Source organism: Rhinatrema bivittatum, chromosome 14 (assembly GCF_901001135.1).
Source record: "Rhinatrema bivittatum chromosome 14, aRhiBiv1.1, whole genome shotgun sequence".
NCBI lineage: Eukaryota > Metazoa > Chordata > Amphibia > Gymnophiona > Rhinatrematidae > Rhinatrema > Rhinatrema bivittatum.
Window position 1 is genome coordinate 17781508 of NC_042628.1, and position 21006 is coordinate 17802513.

Consider the following 21006-nt stretch of genomic DNA (forward strand, 5'->3'; position numbering starts at 1 on the left):
ACCACACTATGGAAACCACTCACATTAGGCATTTAAGGTCCTGTTTACTAAAATGAGTTAAATGTGTGTGGTTATCGTGTGTTTAATGCACTATTTACTAAAGGCTTCAGAGAATAGTGCATAAAAGCATGGCAGAAATGCATGTAAAAAATGTTACCATGCACATTTAGCACAAAAACCTTAGACCTCTAGAGGAGTAATTGTGTTAACGAGGGCATAACGTGGATTTTTGTTTTAACGCAATCTGTGTAAAATTTAAATGAACCAATTGGCATAATTCTGTCTATTAGCTCATAGACATGTTAACACAAAAATCCACATTAATGCAAAAAGTGTTACTATTAATACGAGCTTGTTAGCACATATTGATGCTGCTTTAGAATGCATTATGCCACGGATTCCCAACCTTTATGGGAGCGTGGACTCCTTTTCAAATTCCAAAATTTTCGTGGATCCACGCTTGCTTCTCTTTCATTTTTACCTGCAGTTATGTGCTGTATATATTAATGTACTAACAAAGAAATAATTATATGCACACCTGACTCATTCATAATATACAAAATGTATTAAAGCTTATTGATATAAACAGAATACATATAATTGCAAAGCACAGCAGTAGATACGGAAGAATGTACTCCTGTTCAGTAACTTGTGTAGTAACTATGGGTACCAACAGAGCTGGATCTGGAGTGACTGGAGGAAAGGACTGGTGGAGGAGGACAGGGGGAGAGAGTGACTGGCAAGGTGGGATAGAGAGAGACAGACTGGCGAAGATGGACTAGTGGAGGGAGAGAGAGGATAATGGAGATGGAGTGGTGGAACGAGAGAGATAAACTGGTGGGGCTGGACTTGTGTAGGTTGAGAGAGAGAGAGTGACTGGTGGAGATGGACTGATGGAGGGAAAGAGGGGGGACTGGTTGGGATGGGCTGTGGATCAAAGCCAGAGTGAGAGACTGAGTGGGAAGGGCAACGGCAGCATGTTTGAAAGAGGCCCCGACCTGGTATGTTTTTGAAAATTATTATTTTTAAAGAAAATCACATATGACAGCAGAACAAGGTCATTTCCCCTTAACACTCAGTAAAAATTAATATTCAAAAATAATATTCAAATTCTGTTGTCACCTCAATACCAGCAATACAGACTCCCTCCACTACCCCAACACTGTAAAATACAAAAGCCTGCAAAAGATTTACTGAGAATCTATAGGAAATCTGCCATATCCTAACTACCAGACTCAAACAGTAACCACCTTAGCTATGAAAAGGGAACACTGCAAATATTACAACAAGCCCTAAAACACCAATACTCCTATTAGGAAAACAGACCATATCAGGCTACTATAGATCCCTATATAGAAACTATTTGCTAGCAGAATACCTCACCTATGTCACCTGGAGAACACAGACAGACCCTCGCCCAATACAGAATACAGAGACCAAAAAGCATAAATACAAACATGCAGACAAAAACTGAACTGGAAACCTCAAGAAGCCAGACTGTATGCATTGCAATAATGGAAAAACAGAAAGATCACTGTTCCTCATAAAACATCAAATAATACAGTCAAGAAATATAAAATATCAATAACAGTAAAACCATACTAAAACCATAATAAAACAATATTTCAAAACAACTGGCATATAGAACATCTAATAATATAAAATTCATATACATTATTTTTAAATTTCCCAAACAATAAAATATTTCAAAACATTAGACACATCAAACAGTCAGTAATTAAAACTAATAAGGATTTTAAATTTCCCCATTCTCCATACCTGGGACCTTTTGATTTCCAGTCACCATGAGATTACTGTGGATTAGTAGGGGTGGGGAGGAGGTTTCACAAACTTTCTCCTCTCTCATACACACACACACACACACACACACACACACATTCGCTCTCTGTCATACATGCTCACACAAACATAATCCCTCTCACTCATACACACACGCTCTCACACATACACAACTCCTTCTCTCTCATATACACATGCTCAGCTCTCATACACACAGGCTCTCATGTACAGGCTCTCACACACTTTCATTCACATGCCCCTCTCACACCCACACACATACTCACACATACACTCCCTGTCTGTCACACAAACATATTCCCACGCACACAAATGCACTCTCTCTCTTATTCACAAATGCTTTCTCACTCACATGCTCCCTCTTTCACACACACGTTCATACCCACACATACACTCTCTCACACAGCATGCTCTCTCTCATTCACACACACATAAACATACATCCTCCCTCTCTCTCATTCACATAGGCTCTCTCTCACACCCACATACACCCTCTCTTTCACCCGGGCCTCTCATCTTTTTCTGGAGTTTGCAGGGGGGAGAGGGTCTCGTGGCCTGCTCCTCACCGAGGATGCCGGTGGCCCCATACTCTCCTTCACACTTCTGCCAGCAGCGGCCAGGCAGCCTTCTTCATTCTTCAGCTGCTGGTGAGATGGGGGTGCGCCAGCGGTCCGCGGCTTTCTTCTGTCTTCAGCTGCTGGCAAGATGGGGTGTGATGGTGGCCTTCAGCCTCCTTCAGTCTTTTCTTCTGCCGCTGGTGAGATGGGGTGCACCGGTGGCCTGTGGCCTCCTTCAGCTGCCAGCGAAATAGGGTGCACTAGCGGCTTTTCAGGCCTACTCTTTCACTGCCGCCACAGGATGGGGTCCAGCGGCGACCTGTTGGGTCTCTTCTTTTAGGGAGGGGGGCTTTTTCTTTCTTCTTCCACAGCTCATGGACCCCCTGTTATGGTCTGATGGACCCCAGGTTGGGAACCACTGCATTAAGCAGGTTTTAATGCACATTAACGCCTGCCTTAGTGTTTACCACAGTTTAGTATGTTGACCCTAGATTACAGATTATGGCTTTAAAGTATCTTTTCAGTGATAAATGACTTTTATACACGATGCAAGTTCAAGATTCAGGTTGTCTTTCGGTGACTTCAGTGTCTGCTTAGTTTATTGGTTAAAATAATATTTTTATTTACTTTGTTACTGCATTGTGAAAAAACAGACTACAAAGCAAACCTAAATGGAATGGCTAATAAATTATTTACATCTAACGGCTATGGAGCACAATTATTCTTTTTACTGAGACTAGAAGAGTAGCTGAAAAAGCCTTTTCATCAACAATTTATGTGCTCCTTCGTATTGTTAATTTGTACTGTGTGGCTAGAAAGAATTAGTCTTTATATACTGACAAAGAAATATAAAAATATATGAGCCTGTACCTTGGTTGAATGTTTGGACATGAATTTCAAATATAGAGAACACCTGCTTTTGGCTCTATGTAGTAGCAGCAAGCCCTGGCATAGCACATTTGCTTTAAAGGAAGATTAGCACAGATTTCTTTTTAAGTATATCACTGTAAATTAACACAATTATTACTTACTACAGGTGACTGTAATTTTGGAAATTGCAGCTGTTTTAAAAATGGTTTCTTCTTTTGTTCTATTATTTGACGTGAGGTCATTGTGGACTCACTGCAGGATATGTTTTCACGCGCACTATCGGATACCACTAGGCAGTACCACAGAGAAAGCTTTAGAGAAGAAACAGTGATTTTTAAAAGTCGCAGTTTCCAAAATTACAGCCTCCTATGATAAGTGATAGCAGTGTTCACTTACAATCATATGCTTAAAAGATCTGCCATAGTCTTGTTCTAAATCAGATTAATTAAAGTATAAATAGTCTTCATTAGTGCATTGAAAGCAGTAATAGTTTGCCTTAATGGCATCCCTTGAGATTACCGTCTCTCTAAAGAGCTATTTTTGCCTTCCATGAAGTTTTAGCATTCATAAAAATATAAAAAGTGCCTTGCTAGATCAGATCAATGGCCCATCATGCCCAGCATTCTGCCTCTGACACTAGCCAGTCCAGCTCATTTAGAAAAACCTGCTAGCCTTTGATAGAGATGTCATTATTAAAAAGTTCTTCAAAAGCGTTCTACTCCCTATCTTAACCAGAAAATCTGGATATAGCCAGATGTTTCAAAAGAAACCCAAAGAAAAAGATTTCTTAGTGTGATACCTCAAGCCAGACAGCATGGAGCACAGATAACACTGAGATTTCCGTGTAAATGTGTACTGAGAACCGGAGGAAACAGATATATATTCTATGTTCCTGAACAGTTGGAAAAGTTTGTTCAGTCACATCAATGGACTCCTGACACAGGATAAGATCAATAATTAACGGCTAAAATAATATAACTGCCTTACTCTGGTAAATATGTGAATGTGATACTGCTCTAAATTAATCTTGGATCTCCACATCTAGTATATAAGTAACGTTATAGGCAGAATATATGGCCTTATGTTGATGTTAAAGAATTTATGGTAAATGTGTCATTTCGTTTCACCTTATAAAAAAGTCTACATATAATCAAGAGTATATATTGATGTTATATTGATATATGAAGTGCCTATATTGCCAAGGCATTTAATTGGATGTCTGTTAAATTTTGAAAATTTGAAAATAAAAAATTTAAATAAAAAAATACCTAGCAGATCCTAATGGAGAGATCTATTCCTTATTGCTCATGCCCAGGTGATAATCACCAAGTCTACCTGGCTAATATATATTTATATTGTTGGCTAGTGTCACTGCATCCCTAGAAATAATGATTCCTGACATACCCTTCAGTTCCCAAGATGTTCAGAAAAAAACCACATTTTTAGTGCCTGAGAGATGCAGTAATGAAGAAGATTATCATAACACATTATTTGCTCTTCTCCAGCAATGGACTCTTAAGGAAAAAAAACCCACTGAGATGAGAGCCCTGCACTGAGAAATGTTAGTAGCACATATGTCCACCATCCATGTCCTGTGTACAAATGGCAATATTTTATTTATTTAACATTTTTTATATACCGTCGCTCAAAAATCTATCGAAACGGTTTACAACAAATAAAGTCAGAAAACATCACGTATTTTAAAATTAACATAAAGTTTAAAACTTAAAACTATCATTCTACATAAAATTTCTAATAATCCTAGAATATTCCTAAAAACATAGCTCCTATCATGTCCTACATCACTCCAGATTCTCCTTCAGTGTGTAAAACCTATCTAAAATCCTTATAAAGTCTTAAAAGATAGCTCCCATCCAATCTTATGTCATTCCAGCCTTCTTCAGTGCGTCAGACATGTCTAAAATTGATACCTGCTTCTATTAAAAGTAAAATTTTTGTATTATCTTATTAACCCCTATAGGTTTTTAATGTACTCAACAACTTTTCCAAAAACTAAAATTGGTCCCAATATTTACATCAGTATATTACATTAGATTAAACTGTATAGGCTTTATTAAAGAACCAGGTCTTAAGTTCCCGCTTAAACTTTTTAAAGTTTGATTCTAGCCTCAGTGGAGTTGGAAGTGAGTTCCAAATTCCCAGGCCCGCCAAAAATAGTGCTCTTTCTCTAACTTGATTAAGATGTGCTGACTGGACTGTTGGTAAAGAAAGCAAGCCCTTATTTGCCGAGCGCAAATTCCTTTGAGGGACATGTAATTTTATGGCTGCATTCAGCCAGTCTACCTGGTCTGCAAAAATTAATTTATGTAGAATACACATCGCATTGAATTTAATTCGGTACTCTATCGGCAGCCTGTGCAATTTAACTAGTATAGGTGTAATGTGTTCATTCTTACTTACCCCTGTCAGAACTCTGGCTGCCGCATTCTGCAATACCTGCAATGGGCGGATGGTAGATATCGGTAGTCCCAACAAAAGGGAGTTATAGTAATCCAGGCTACTGAATATGAGGGCCTGCAATACTGTGTGAAAATCATTGGTTTCAAGCAGTGGCTTTAACTTTCTTAATATCAACAATTTTGCATAGCCCTCTCTAACTTTTGCTAGAATATGCTTATAAAATATTTATAAAACTTGTATGACATTCTGGATCAGGTTGCAGCACTGTATGCTGTGGCACATCAATTGGGGCCAGTTGGGCATGGGCACTAGTGAGAGAGACAAGATGGCTTCTACAACTGTGGCAACGCTCAGGCAAGTAAGGATGTTCTGAACTGCTTGGACAGTGGTGTGGGAAGTGTAATGCGGCCTGTGGTGAGCAGAGGGCGATGGTGGAATCGTTGGCTCTCGATGCTTGTGCAAAGGCAGTGAGGAGGAACCTTCAGGAGAGTCTGGATTAGCCATGGAAGTCACTCGGAAGCAGCAACAGCTGCGAGCTGCTTGTGACTCTCGAGCAGACTCACTGATGGCAGGAATGGTGGCCATTTTGGAAGGTGCTCTCACGTTGCAGAGCTCTGAAGGGAAGGATGCAACAGATACCCTGCTGTTGCCTTGTGTTGGATGGATTCTCAGAGAGAGACTGGATTCTTCTGGCCATACCCGTGGGATGAGAACTGAAGGAAGAGAACCTTTTTTTGCAGAGTTTTTGCTTAAGCACAAGGCCTTCTTAGAGAAGAGAGGTGCAAAAAGTTCTTCTGGAGTTTTCACGTAGATAAGCAGCTGAATTAGCCATGTTATATGGGTACGTCCTCCATGACACTAGGTACTCCCTCCCTCCTGTAACCTGACAGGATTACCTCAGGCTCCTCAGTCTAAATTTTTCCGCGCAGCACAGTGCGCAGAGCTCTCTATTTATCCTCACTATACTTAACAAAATCCTCTTAATAAGAAAGAAAATGAAGATAAACACAACGATATCGGGTGCTTGGGACTCCCATGACAGCATGGCTAATTCAGCCCTGCTATCAACGAGAAAAAGCAAGTTTGCTTACTGTAAACAGTGTTTCTGTAGATAGCAGGATGAATTAGCCATGCTACCCGCCCTCCTCCCTGGCAGTCGCCATCTCTTCGACTACACTACTGCTTAATCACAGACTGAGGAGAATCTGTTACTTTCCTGCGTGGGAACACACCGCAGCCGCAGAGACCTAAAATCTAATCTCTGTTTGGTAAAGCTCTGCCTCCCGGACCTGATTGACAGATCCCATGACAGCATGGCTAGTTCATCCTGCTATCTACAGAAACACCGTTTACGGTAAGCAAACTTGCTTCATCAGTGTATATGTGTAAAGGATGGCCGATTCTAAAAGGGCTGCATGTGCATTCTGTACTCTGGCACAGGCAGTTTCCTGAGTGTAGTGTCTGCTGGTTTCTCTGCAGAAGATCTGTTGAGCAGTGACATGGTCTTTGCTTCACACTTTCATCAGACATTACCGACTGGATGTTTGGGAGCCAGAGGAGGCGCAGTTTGGGGAGACTGTGTTGCGGGCTAGTTTTTTGGATTCCTGCCTGGTTTAGGGAAGCTTGGGTATATCTCACTCGTCTGGACTGATCTAGGGCATGAACAGGAAAGGAAAGGAAAATTGGTTCTTACCTGCTAATTTTTGTTCCTGTAATACCTCAGATCAGTCTAGAACGCTGCCCTTTTTGTTTGGAAAGACCAAGCTCTCTTCTGGGTGTATATAGTGCAAACACTACTGTTGTTGGAAGTTTTCAATTTCCATTGTTTGATGTGAAGGTTCCAGTTCAGGGGCTCTGACCTTTCCCCTGCTTGTCCTAGAGAGGGAGTTAGGTTAGTTTTTTATGACATTCATCATAGCTTGGATACAGATGATACTGAGTGACTGCAGGTGACACTCTATGTTACATAGCAGTGTCTGAAAAGTTTGTATTCTCTGCTTCCATCTGCTGGTAGGGATGCAAAATCCACTCATCTGGACTAATCTGTGGTATTCCAGGAATGGAAATTAGCAGGTAAGAACCAATTTTCCTATATGTGAACCTTTTTAGTGAAGGATGTCCCTAAAATCTGATATGACTTTTGTAACCTCAGTGGAAATGTTAGCTCAAGAAGGATAAAGAACAAAGACCACCCTACCATATGTAATGCTCAGCATGGGCGCCTGCAGAAAATGCTTCTGAGGAAGTGCTTCTCATTTTTATACTCCGATTCTTTCCTTTTTATTTTTAAACAAAGAACGAGTGTTAAGTTTTATAGCTAAAACAAAGAAAACTGGACATAACTTATAAACACCCACCGAGTAATATTTATTATGATACTATGTTACAGTATTTTGATGGCACCTGTTAGTTGTTAGAATCCTAGACTTTTTATACAAAATATAGTTATGTAAACCGTTGTGATGGCGCCCGCTTAATGACGGTATAGAAAAGATTTTAAATACATAAATAAATAAGAGGGAATGGGGCGGGGCAGGTAAAAAAAAATAGGGATGAATAAATTGTTACAAGAACAATCCCTGCAAGCACCACTGATGCTGAAATAAATACGCTGTACTTCTATAGCAAGTGATAGTGATGAATATGTTTTCCATAGTGTGTTAGGTGATTTTTCATGAAAATTAAGCACATTAGGGCTAAAGAAGCAGAAGAAGACTTTGCTGGATAAACATGAAAAGAAAAATAATAATAAAATGTTTTGTTGAATTATGAATACAGCATTTCATTCTTACATTTTGTTTTGTACTGAAATTGCTGATATCTGTATTTTGTTATCCTTCAAATGCTCAATGCTTCTTTGCAAAGTTGATAAGAGCCTGTTCCTCCTTGCTTGCTGATGCAAAACATTGCTACTTGATTGTCTGCCTGAATCTGCACAGTTTTGTGTTTCAGGCGAGTTTTGAATACCCAAAGTCCGTTGTGTATTGCTTTCAATTCTAGGATATTGATGTAAAGTGTTGATTTTTGTCTTGTCCAGATTCCTTGAGTGCATAGGGAGTTCACATTTGCTCCGCAACCTTGGTTTGATACATCTGTTGTTAATGTCTTTTGTACTTGTAAGGGATGAATGCTTTGACCTCACATAGATTCTTTTTATTCATCCACAAGTTCAGACTGTGTAATAGATCTTCTGGTATCAGTATTTTGCAATTGAGATACTGAGTATGCTGATCCCATATGTTTTTAGGTGCCACTGTGCTTGTCTCATGTTTAGTCTTGTTAGAGGTGTTATATGTACTGTTAAAGCCATGTGCCCCAATAGTTTCATATATTTCCAAGCTATAATCCATTTTGTCTTGAAGAAGGACTGCATCAATTGTTGAATTTTGTTTACCGTTTGAAGTGGAAGGTATGCTTTTCTCTTGATTTGCACCTATGGATTCTAGGTGTTGTTTTGGAACTAGGCTGGACTTTTTTAAATTTATTAGAAAGTCTAGGCCAATGCACTGAGGCTATGACTTGTTTTATATCTTCTGTAGAGTTTTCTTAAGATGTATTTGATATTAGTCAATTGTCCTGGTAAGGAAAGACAAGTAAATTTTGTTTTCGTAGATGAATAGCTAGTACTGCTAGACACTTGGTAAAGACTCTCAGAGCTGCTGCTAAACTGAAGGGCAACATTCTGTATTGAAAATGTTGGTCTTGCAGGATGAACCTCAAGTGCCTCTTGGTGATTTGGATATAAGCATCTTGGAGATCCAAGGAGGTTAACCAGTTCTGTTTTTGGAGTAGGAGGAGGATTTTTTCTAATGAGTTCATCTGGAATTTTTCTCTCTTTAGAAATGTATTCAGTTCTCTGAGATCCAAAATTGGTCTTAGATCTTTAGTTTTCTTCAGAATAAGGAAATACCTGGAGTAGAAACCTTTGCTTTGTTGATTTTTTGGCACCAGCTGAACTGCTTTGGATTGATGCAGAGAATGCAGTTCTTGTAATAGAAGTTGTTACTATGGATGGAGATGATGTTAGTAAAGGGGGGGGGGGGAATTTGAGGTGGTAAGTTTTTGAATTTCAATCGGTATTCTTAATAAATACCCCAAACCCATTTGTCTGAGGTGCCACTTTCTCTTGAAGAATGTTTTCTCCTACTAGTATATCTGGAATGATTACTATTGTGTATTATTTCCTTTTCTTTTATTATTGAATGTATTTATAAATGTATTGATCCATTTGTTGTTGTAATAATACACCTAGCACACTAATTGATATAGGTGGAATATAAACATATTTAAATAGATAAATAAATACATAAATATCAGTAACAAAGTTAAATAAAAGTTACAGCAGCTGATGTTGGTTGTAAAAGACTCAAAGCATTTTTTCTTCATTTTAGTCAAATCAGGATTCTGTGCATAATATGAGCCATTCTAAAGGGTTGCCAGGAATACCACCTCTTCCTTCTGAATCCTCGGATGAGCCATCAGAGCTATATCAGGTATACTAATCTGCTATCACCGGATGAGACATCTACTAGCCACAGGGCCGGAGGGAGCATTAGGTGGCTGCCTAGAGTGCCACCATTCTGGGGGCAGCAGCAGGACTGTGCCAGCATCGATTGGGCCATCCACTAGTAGGCCAGGGCTGCCTTGCCTGTTGTGGGCCAAAAGAAGTAAACTGGTAAAGGTTCCCATTAGTTGTTCTGCTGCAGGCAGGAATCCATCCTGCCCTTCTCCCCCCGATATGGTGTCACACTGCGCTTGTGACCTGAGCATGCAGAGATGTAGCAGAGGAGCACATGCAGTGGATTGGAGAAGGATGGCCGCCATATTTTGAGGCCTGCTGCTGCCACTGTCACTCCCAGATGTGTTTCAGCACCTGCTTAGGCTGGCATTCGCACTCCAAATGTTGGCCGAGGCCCAGGTGAGATAGAACTGCCGTGTAATGAGCACCCTAATAGGAGGCAAGGGGGGGGGGGGGGATCTTGAGGGAATGGAATGGGGGATGTTGCCAGGGTGTGGGGAAGGAGAGGAAAAGGGGAATCTGGATAGTCCTGGGGCTTGGGTGGAGAGGAAGGGAGAAGAGATTGCCCCTGAGGATGAGAGAGAGAAGGGAATATTTCTGGGACTGAGGAAGAGTTGGTGCATGGCGGAAATTTCACCTAGAGCATCTGATATGATTGCATTGAAAAGGCCCATCAGAAATGACAGGCTGAGATGGCCTCTGCATGTTCCCTTCCCTGCAGCAATGAAGGCCTTATTGCTTAACAAATATGTGTTTGGTGTCCACTGTGGAAGGGCCAGGAGTAGGACCACATACAAGGAACACAAATACGTTTGGAAGTGAAATAAACCTCTAAATGTACAGAATACATTTTATAGGGTAGTGAGAACCACTCTGTCCGTTGTGTGACTACATTGTGGTGACTGAAAACACAGTAACTATGGGCACTTTGCAGAAACAAACTGAACCTCCTATTCACAGAAAGGCTTGTGTTCATAATACATACTAGACAGCCTAGGGCTGGATTAAAATTTAGGCACCTGTAGTCACTGGGGGGAGTGTCCCCCTCTAAAAAATCATTAGAGGGTGCAAGGAGAAGTCCCCCCCCTCAGAAAATATCAGAGGGTGAAGGGAGGTCCCCCCCCTTAGAAACATCAAGAGGGTGAAGAGAGAAGTCCTTCTTCCTCAGAAATCATCATCAAGGCTGGGGCAAAGCTGTTACTTCATACAAGCAGTCAGAGTGGTTCTCGCTGCCCTGTAAAATGTATTGATCACTCTTATGAGCTGGCATACACTCATAGGCCCTGCATAGGCTTCTCCCTCCCATATGGGAGGAGCCTAGTTGTGTGTGTGTGGGGGGGGGGTGAGAATAGGAGCCTGGGCATATGTATGTGGATTAGAATGGAAGCTTGGGTGTGTGTGTGAGTGGATAAGAATGGGAGCCTGGATGTGTGTGTGTGTGTGTGTGGGGGGGGGGGGGGGTGAGAATGGGAGCCTGGGCATGAGTGTATGTGAGTGAGACTGGGAGCCTGAGTGTGCATCTGTCTGCATGAGAATGGGTGCTTGGGTGTGCGTCTATGTGTGTATAAGAATGGAAACCTGGGTGTGCATCTGTGTGTCAGAGAATGGGAGCTGGGAAGTAAGAGCGAGAGCTTGTGTTTGTGTGCATGGTAGAGCATTTGAGAGTGAGAGCTTGTGTGTGTGTGTGAGGGGTGAGAGTATATGAAAGGAGAGCTTGTGTTTGTGGTAGAGGATTTGAGAATGAGAGTTTATGTGTGTAAGTATGGTAGAACATGTTAGAGTGAGAGCTTGTGTGTGTGAGAGAAGAAGGGAAGAAGACCGTAGGAGAAGAAACAGAACGAGAAGAGAGACCCTAAAAAAGGAAATGACCAACAAGGGAAAAGTAGGAAAAAAGAGACTGGGACCAACTAATTAGAAAAATACAAAGATCAGACAACAAAGGTAAAAAAAATTATTTTGAGGTTTTAGCAATTGGAATGTGTATTTCTTATATTTTTGTATTTTGCTCTTTCTTCAGTATTCCACTGTTCAGAGTCTAGTTTCTCAGGCTTTCTATTTTGGTTTTGTCTGCATGTTTCTGTTTTTAAGTTTATAGACTCTTATTTCTATATTAGATAAGGATCTGTCTCTGTTTTATGTGTGTGTGTGTGTGTGTGAGAGAGACTGAAGTGCAGTATTTCTGCTAGCGTGTAGTTTCCCTGTAGCAGTCCAGCTTGTTCAGTTATTCTAGTAGGTGATGTATTAATGTTCTAGGGCCTGGTGTAGTATTTGCATTGCTGATTTTTCATAAGGTTACAGTTATTTGAGTCCTGAGAGTCAGTGCTGTGATTGTATGGTATGGCAAGGTTCTAGATGTCTCTTTTTTTGAGGGGGGTTTGTGTTACTTCAAAAATGTTTAGCAATGGAGGGATATTTTTTGCTGAAGTGAAACCAGAATTTGAATTTTTTTTTCATGTTGGTTGTAACGTGAATTGTCCTAGCTTTGCTCTGTACTGTTCTGATGAGTAATGCTATTTTATTTAATTATGATGATTTCTGGCTTTCTGCAAAGAGGATTCATGAAAGAATACATTGATTTTTGTTTTATTACATGATCAGTTGGATCTGGTTTTTTTGTTTGCTTTTGTACATGATATACTTGAGCATTTATAAACTGCAATAAATATAAAATAAATTAATACAGCTTAATAAGGAATATTATTTAATGCTGGTAAGTGCTTGAAATAATTGAGGTAAAATATTTTAAAGTTTCATGCATAATGGCTTTGCAAACTACTTAGAAAGCCATTGTAGGGTACAGTAGATGGCATTATTTATCAATAAGAATGCAACTAGTAGGTCTCAGAATGGCATGCCTACAGCTCACCTGTGTTAATCTTGTGCCCACCCAAAAAAATCAGTTCTGGCTACGCGACTGCTGTAACTGCTCCATGCTAGTGGCGGGCTAGGATGGCAACATGGCACCCTCAAAATTTGACCCTGTAAGCAGTTGCCTATGTGGCCTATGTCATAATCCTGGCCTGGTCAAAATAAATTTCCTTTCAAATATTAGTTAACTTTAATGAAGAAAATTCAAATAGAAGACAAACTTTCAGTGACTTGGACTCTGAAGACCTTTGCAGCACCTAATCTTTGAAATAGCAGCAGTTCAGCAGCTAGAAATCACAGGATAGGTTTAAAAACATAAATGAAGTCCCATTTCTTATCATTACCAACAATGCTGAAAGGCTCCACTGACCATGTGGGATATAATATCCTTGAATCATATCTGTGTAGCATTCAGGTTCTTATTCAGTCCTAATGCTGGGTACAGGAAATTGCCTCTTGAATAATATACTCATTTAATATGAATTTCTTTCTGTTCTAGATTGTTGTTAAGCACAGCTATTACCCGCCTTTGATGCAAAATGCACCATGGACTTTGGCCGCTCCCTTTAAAGAGCAGCGCCACTGCCGAAGTCCAAGTAATTCTATAGCTAATAACTACACGCTTACAGCACGCGACCTAAAACTGGGGGATCTACCGGAGATTGCACCAGTTAGACCAAGCACGTTAGGATCACCAAGACAAAGAAAGCTGTCCCGTATCCTATTTATTTAAATTATACAAACACTAATCACAAAAGTAGGTGCATATTTCTTATAACATATTGGAGCTGTGACTGTGTATATTCATTAAATAAAATTTCTGATACATGACAATATCTGATATTATTCAGTGATTCAGTGTAATATATAAACAGTACTTATTTTGATGTAACTATATTTTGCATCATCTTTATTAAGTGAAAATGACATTAATGACTCTTTTAAGCAGATTTTATAGTATTATATTATAGTGCTTACTTGAGATTTATTGTATTTTCTGAGTGTTTTATCCAAGGGAAGTTGCTTAATTTCCTTGATGACAACTTGTAGCTTCAAAAGAGTCTGTATCTGCACAGAAGAAGCCAAAACTTTCTCTCAGAAGTAAATATGATGCTGACAGGTAATGTATCTTTCCAGTTATCAAGATTAAAAGTACTCCAATAGGACCAATGTCAGTCTAAATTTCATCTGCTAGATATATTTGCAAGTCTGATACTAGGCATTTTTGGAGTTTTATTGTAAATTGGTTATTTCTTGATATCCATAATTAATATTAGTATTATGTACTTGATTTACCACAATTCCACTAATACTATTACAGTAGTTAATAAATATAACAAAATTACAATATCCAGAGAAAATTATAGATAAAATGTATAATAAAAATACATCCAAAAGTATCATAAAACCAGAAATAAACTAAATAAAGCATTACTTAATCATAACTAATATCAGTAAATAAAACTAGCAGTAAAACAAGAATAATGATAAAAACAAAACAAAACAAATTTCAAGAATATCAGAAGAAATCACATTAAAAACAACCAGAATAATATAATCACATCAAGGATTCTAGCTGAAATTATAAACCTGGGAAAACAGCCAGGTTTTAAGACTTTTTCAAAATTTCACTTAACTCTCTTCTTTTCCCGTCGATAGCAGGGATGAATTAGCCATGCTGTCCTGGGATCTGTCAATCAGGTCCGGGAGGCGGAGCTTGATAAAGCAGAGGATAGATCTTTGTTCCCTCTGCGGCTGCGCGTGGGTTCCCGCGCAGGAAGTACAGATTCTCCTCAGTCTGTTCTTTCCGCGCGCGGGATCGCACGCGGAGCCAACACTCTCCTCAGAATGTCAAAATCGGGCTTCAAGCGCTGCCGCTGTGGTAAGGTGATGTCGGTCACGGATGGCCATGACCGGTGTTACCGATGCCTCGGTGGTAGCCATGATGTCCCGAATTGCGAATTCTGCTCCAAAATGTCTCCAAGAGCCAAGCGACAGCGAGCGTATCGCTTACAGGAACTTCTAAGTACCTCAGACCCCTCTGAGGTACACTCTTCACCGGGCCCGGTGAAAAAGTTGAAGTATTCCGCTCCAAGGACGGCGTCGTCGGACACCCCACGCCCCAGTGACAAGAAGGTAGGAAAACAGGGCTCTGTTTTCCCCAAAAAACACGGAGCGCCCAGTATTTCGAGCAGAGACTCGAAGTGTGGCCTATCGCCAAACAAACGCGCAGACATGGCGCACAGAGAAGGACATAAGACGGCGCCGGAAACTCCACGGAGTGAATCGCAGAAGATGGCGCCGAGTCCAAGGGCGCGGACACTCACGGCGCCGAAAATAGGTCAGCAGACGGCGCCGAGTGCAACGGCGCCGATCTCCAAACACCGCACGGCGCCGGAATCAAGCCACCAGACCAAGATGAAATCGGCCCACCATAGAGCTCCGAAGCAGACGGCGCCGAAGACATCTACTTCCTCGGCGCGGGGGAAATCCGACCACGCGCCGTCTCTTTCGGCGCCGTCTAAGACGCCGGCGCCGTCAAGGGCGCAGGAGATGTCGGAGCCGTCGAAGGTACAGGACTCACTGGCATCCAGACCAGCACAAGAGAGGTCGGCGCCGACAACGACGCGGGAACCAAGCTCCAGGGCTGCTTCACCAGAAACATCAGCCCCAAAGAGGGCACCAATGCCATCGGCCTCACACAACACAGGAGTACATAAGAAAACAACCTCCGAGTTGGGGCCAAAACCACGTCCAAAGAAGCGACCACTCCCTGCCTCACCTGACTCTTCCTACAAAAGTGATAGAGCATCAGGGAAGAACGGAATAGGCCCAGAGGGACGGTTTGTCACAGAACATACAGACAAACGTCCGGAAAGATACTCCCTCTCAAAACATCATAGGGAACATTCTCACAAGCGTACTAAGAAATCGCCTTCTAGAGAATCTAGGGCCTCCAAGAGACAGTCTTCACATGACTCAAATACCTCAAAAACGAGACATGCTACGCAGGGACGAGAAGCGCACCATCGACGCAGACGGGAAAGGGCGGTCAGCCCGTCCACCTCCAGGTCATCCAAACCATCCAGATCAAGAGGCTCACATTCCCCGATTTATGTGACTTCCTCTCAGGCATCTTCTCCATCCAAGACCTCCAGCACACCAGACGGTGCGTCTAAACCTAGTACAAGCCACCATAGACCAGAGATGACAAAAGCCACCAAGGATGCGTTCTGGCAACTATCCCAATCCCTGGCGGGATTTTATAGCACATTGGAATCATCATTCAAATTGGGAAAAGATTCCAAGATTACACAACCGGAAGCGGAGGACACACCCCCATTACCGGACAGAGAAGATATACCAACCTCGCCGGAGCGGGATACTCCTCAATCCTCTCCACACCATTGGAACTCACCAGAACACTTCCACTCTCCGACTGAATCCCCCTCTTCATCCACGGGGTATCCTTCGGATGTTCCAGACACTCAACCGGAACCATACTCTCCCCCGGAGGACTTATCATATCCTCGCTTTTTAGAAAAAATGGCGAACATCCTCCAGTTACAATTTCTAAAGGAACCTGATCCTAGAGCAGAGACCCTAGGACTGTTAAAAATTTTTGATGTACCGGGGGAACCCACCACCCTTCCGCCTCATGATCTCCTGCACAAACTCATGTTAAAATCATGGGAAACTCCCTTCTCGCTACAGGCCGTATCTAGAAAATCAGATATTAAGTTCCGTATAAAGAAAGAAGCTCCGTACGCACTCCCTCAACTGCCTCACGAGTCCGTAGTAGTAGAATCGGCAATGCAGCGCTTCAGAAAACAAAAGCTTCATGCCACATATCCTCCCAATAAGGACCTTAAGTACCTAGACGAAGTTGGGAGGAAAATCTATCAAAATTCAATGCTCACTACTCGTATCATCCACCACCAGTTTTACATGATTCAATACATGTACGAGTGCATACAGGCCACTAAAGGATTCCTCTCCACTACAGCGGAGAAATTACCACAAACACTTCATGATATGGAGGAATGCTCAAGGCATCTCCTACGTTCCATGTACGAGGGAATGGAGACTTCAGCAAGAGCGTCGGCCACAGCCATAGCGGCGCGGAGAACCGCGTGGCTACGTTCCAGCTCTATTAGGGAGGACGTGCATGAAAAACTCGCGAACCTTCCATGCACAGGGGAACACCTTTTCGGCACCAAACTACAGGAGACTGTGGGAAAACTAAAGGAGGAAGCATTAGCGGTACAGTCGCTGCAATCGCATCAACCTTACCAGTCTTCCAGACGGGGCTACCCATACCCTCGCAGATCGTCATATGGACGTCGTCCATATCGCTCTTATCAAGGATATCGTGCTCAACCGTATTCTACATACCAGAGATCACAATCTAACCAACACACCGCTCAAATTCCACGAAGGGGTAAACAACGGGCGCCCCGTCAACAAACCCAGACACAACCGGCGGCAGCTAAGCCGGTTCAATCTTTTTTAATCTAATGCCACCACCACGTCCATCACTACCGCCGGGACGAATCCAAGCTCGTCTACAAGTGTGGGAACATATAACATCAGACCAATGGGTTCTCGACATTGTACGTCAGGGGTATCATCTACATTTTCAGTCAAAACCTCACCTTCCACAATTCACCTCTCCAAACCAGCTGCGGTCTCACCCACAGCTTCAACAGGAGATATCCCTCCTTTGTCAAGCAAAGGCCATAACACTTCTTCCCAAGAACTTGCACAACCAAGGTTTCTATTCTCCATACTTCCTCATCCCAAAGAAATCAGGCGGCCTACGTCCGATCTTGGATCTACGCGAACTCAACAAATTTCTGGTAAAGGAAAAATTCAAAATGGTATCCCTGAAGTCAATCCTTCCACTCTTGCAGACCAACGACTGGATGTGTTCAATCGACCTGAAGGATGCATACACCCACATTCCAATGCACCCCTCTTCCTGGCGTTACCTATGCTTTCGTTACCAACACAATCATTACCAGTACAGAGTACTCCCCTTTGGGTTATCAGCTGCACCCAGAGTGTTCACCAAGTGCATGGTAGTGGTGGTGGCTCATCTCAGACTACAGGGAATGACAATCTTCCCTTATTTGGACGATTGGCTAATAGTAGCTCAGACCCGAGAACTCCTCAACTCTCACCTACATCTCATCCTGCAATGTTTACAACACTTGGGGTTGGTAGTCAACTCCAGAAGTCTCACTTACAACCGACGCAACAACTCCAATTTATAGGGGCATATCTGGACACTACGCGAACCAGAGCATATCTGCCGCAGGACAGACAACTTCAGTTACGACAGCTCCTACTGAAGCTGCACACAAAGCAAAGAACATCAGCACGTCAGGTTCTAGTAGTCCTCGGCCACATGGCAGCAGCCAATTTCCTGGTTCCGAATACCAAATTACACATGAGAAGATTACAGTGGGGACTCAAACGACAGTGGAGACAGCATTCGCAGCCTCTCACTCAGTCCATCCTCTTAACAAGGGAAATGCTCAAGGACATAGCTTGGTGGCTCCTTCCATCCACCTTAGTGAAAGGAGCTCTCTTTCGACAGCCCATACACAACACAGTCCTCACGACGGACGCTTCCCGAAAAGGCTGGGGAGCACATCTAGAGGTATACGAGACGCAGGGATTATGGACTTTAGCAGAACAATCCCTACAGATCAACTTACTGGAGCTGAGAGCAATTCGACTGGCGTTGCGAGCATTCCAGACATTTTTGCGTGGCCGCAGACTCATGGTATATACGGACAATCAAGTGGCAATGTTCTATATAAACAAACAGGGGGGCTCAGGCTCCTGGATCCTGTGCAGAGAAACACTACAGATTTTCCACCTAGCTCAGAAACAGAGCATCCATCTTCAGGCTACATATCTGCCAGGAATAGCAAATACAAGGGCGGACAAATTAAGTCGTATTTTTCATCCCCACGAATGGTCCCTCAATGGAGAAGTAATTCTCCACATATTCAGCAAGTGGGGAACTCCGACAATAGACCTGTTTGCTACGGAACACAACACGCAGCTTCCCAAGTTCTGTTCCCTCCATTCCAGCAGGCTCAGGATAGCACAGGACGCTTTTCTGATCCCGTGGTCTTCAGGCCTTCTATATGCCTTTCCACCGATCCCTCTGATCACCAGGACCATACAAAAGTGCATAGCAGACAGGGCACAAATGATACTCATCGCCCCAGCTTGGCCACGCCAACCATGGTACAGTTACCTCCTTCGCCTTTCAGTGGACGATCCGATCAGACTTCCGAATCGTCCAGACCTTCTACTCCAGGAGCAAGGAACGCTGCTACATCCGCTACACTCCTCCCTCCATTTGACAGCCTGGAGGCTGACAGGTGGTTGCTAACACAACAAGAAGTTTCTCAGAGGGCTCAGCTCATACTTCTCGAATCCAGGAAACCCTCCACTAGATTGAACTATAGTTACAAGTGGAAGAGGTATACCTCGTGGTGTCTTTTGAACCAGGTTTCTCCCATGGATTGCACGCCTCAACAATTGCTGAATTATCTGCACACCCTATACGAAGCGGGCTTAGCAACAGCATCCATTCGAGTCCATCTGAGCGCTATTGCAGCCTACCATAGGCCAGTTAATAATGTAACAATAGCGGCTCATCCTCTTCTGGCTCGATTTCTTAAAGGCATGCTCCACATTAGACCACCGTACAAGAAACCGGCAGTTCCATGGAACATCAACATAGTATTAGAACAACTTATGCGTGCTCCATTCGAACCCATAGAATCCGCACACTTAAAATACCTAACCTGGAAAGTAGTATTTCTTGTCGCAGTCACTTCAACGAGACGGGTAAGCGAACTACAGGCGTTGGTTCATTATGAACCATACCTACAGTTTTTCCATCAGAAGGTAGTACTACGGACGCACCCCTCCTTCCTGCCAAAGGTCGTGTCACAATTTCATATTAATCAGACTATTGACTTACCAACCTTTTTTCCAAAGCCGCATGCCAATGAACGCGAATCCTTACTGCATACACTGGATTGTAAAAGAGCATTAGCTTATTACAGAAATAGAACAGCGGCTGCTTCACGACCATCTCAACTATTTTTGTCCTTTGACCCTAAGGGACCTGGACTTCCGGTCACAAAACGAACCATTTCGAGCTGGATTATCCAATGCATCCAGTTCTGCTATGACAAACAGAACTTAACATTACTTCCTAAACCTAAGGCGCACCAGGTGCGGGCCCTATCAACAACATGGGCTCACCTCAGGAATATTCAGCCCATAGATATATGCAAGGCGGCGACTTGGACATCGCTTCACACTTTCACAGCACATTACTGCTTGGATCAACAAGCTTCGGCGGATACAATGCTAGGTCAGATAATCCTACAATCCGCAACAGCTCAGACGAAGTGATTGCCACAAACATTTCACGTTCAAAAAAAAAAAAAAAAAAAAAAAAATACACAGAACGTGATTGGGAGCTTGGAACTCCCAGGACAGCATGGCTAATTCATCCCTGCTATCGACGGGAAAAAACAAGTTTGCTTACCGTAAACGTTGTTTCCGTAGATAGCAGGATGAATTAGCCATGCTGACCCACCCTCCTCCCTGGCAATCACCTATATTTCGATCTACCACTGCTTAATCACAGACTGAGGAGAATCTGTACTTCCTGCGCGGGAACCCACGCGCAGCCGCAGAGGGAACAAAGATCTATCCTCTGCTTTATCAAGCTCCGCCTCCCGGACCTGATTGACAGATCCCAGGACAGCATGGCTAATTCATCCTGCTATCTACGGAAACAACGTTTACGGTAAGCAAACTTGTTTTTCTTGATACATTGTGGAAGACTGCTCCAAAGGGTAGAAGCAGTAGAGCTGATTGCTGTTCTACCAGTTTGTTCTAGGCTTATCTTAC

The 21006-nt window shown here is 42.5% G+C and overlaps 1 protein-coding gene across 1 annotated transcript in view; it reads left to right on the forward strand.

Annotated features, from left to right (window-relative positions):
* The window catches only part of DNAH3 (dynein axonemal heavy chain 3), a 184433-nt gene that overhangs the window by 1492 nt on the left and 161935 nt on the right, over positions 1-21006 (forward strand). Inside the window, exons 2-4 of the mRNA XM_029576090.1 lie at positions 10058-10159; positions 13553-13769; positions 14104-14173. Coding sequence (XP_029431950.1) covers positions 10058-10159; positions 13553-13769; positions 14104-14173 — 389 coding nt within the window. The remainder of the gene's footprint in view (positions 1-10057; positions 10160-13552; positions 13770-14103; positions 14174-21006) is intronic.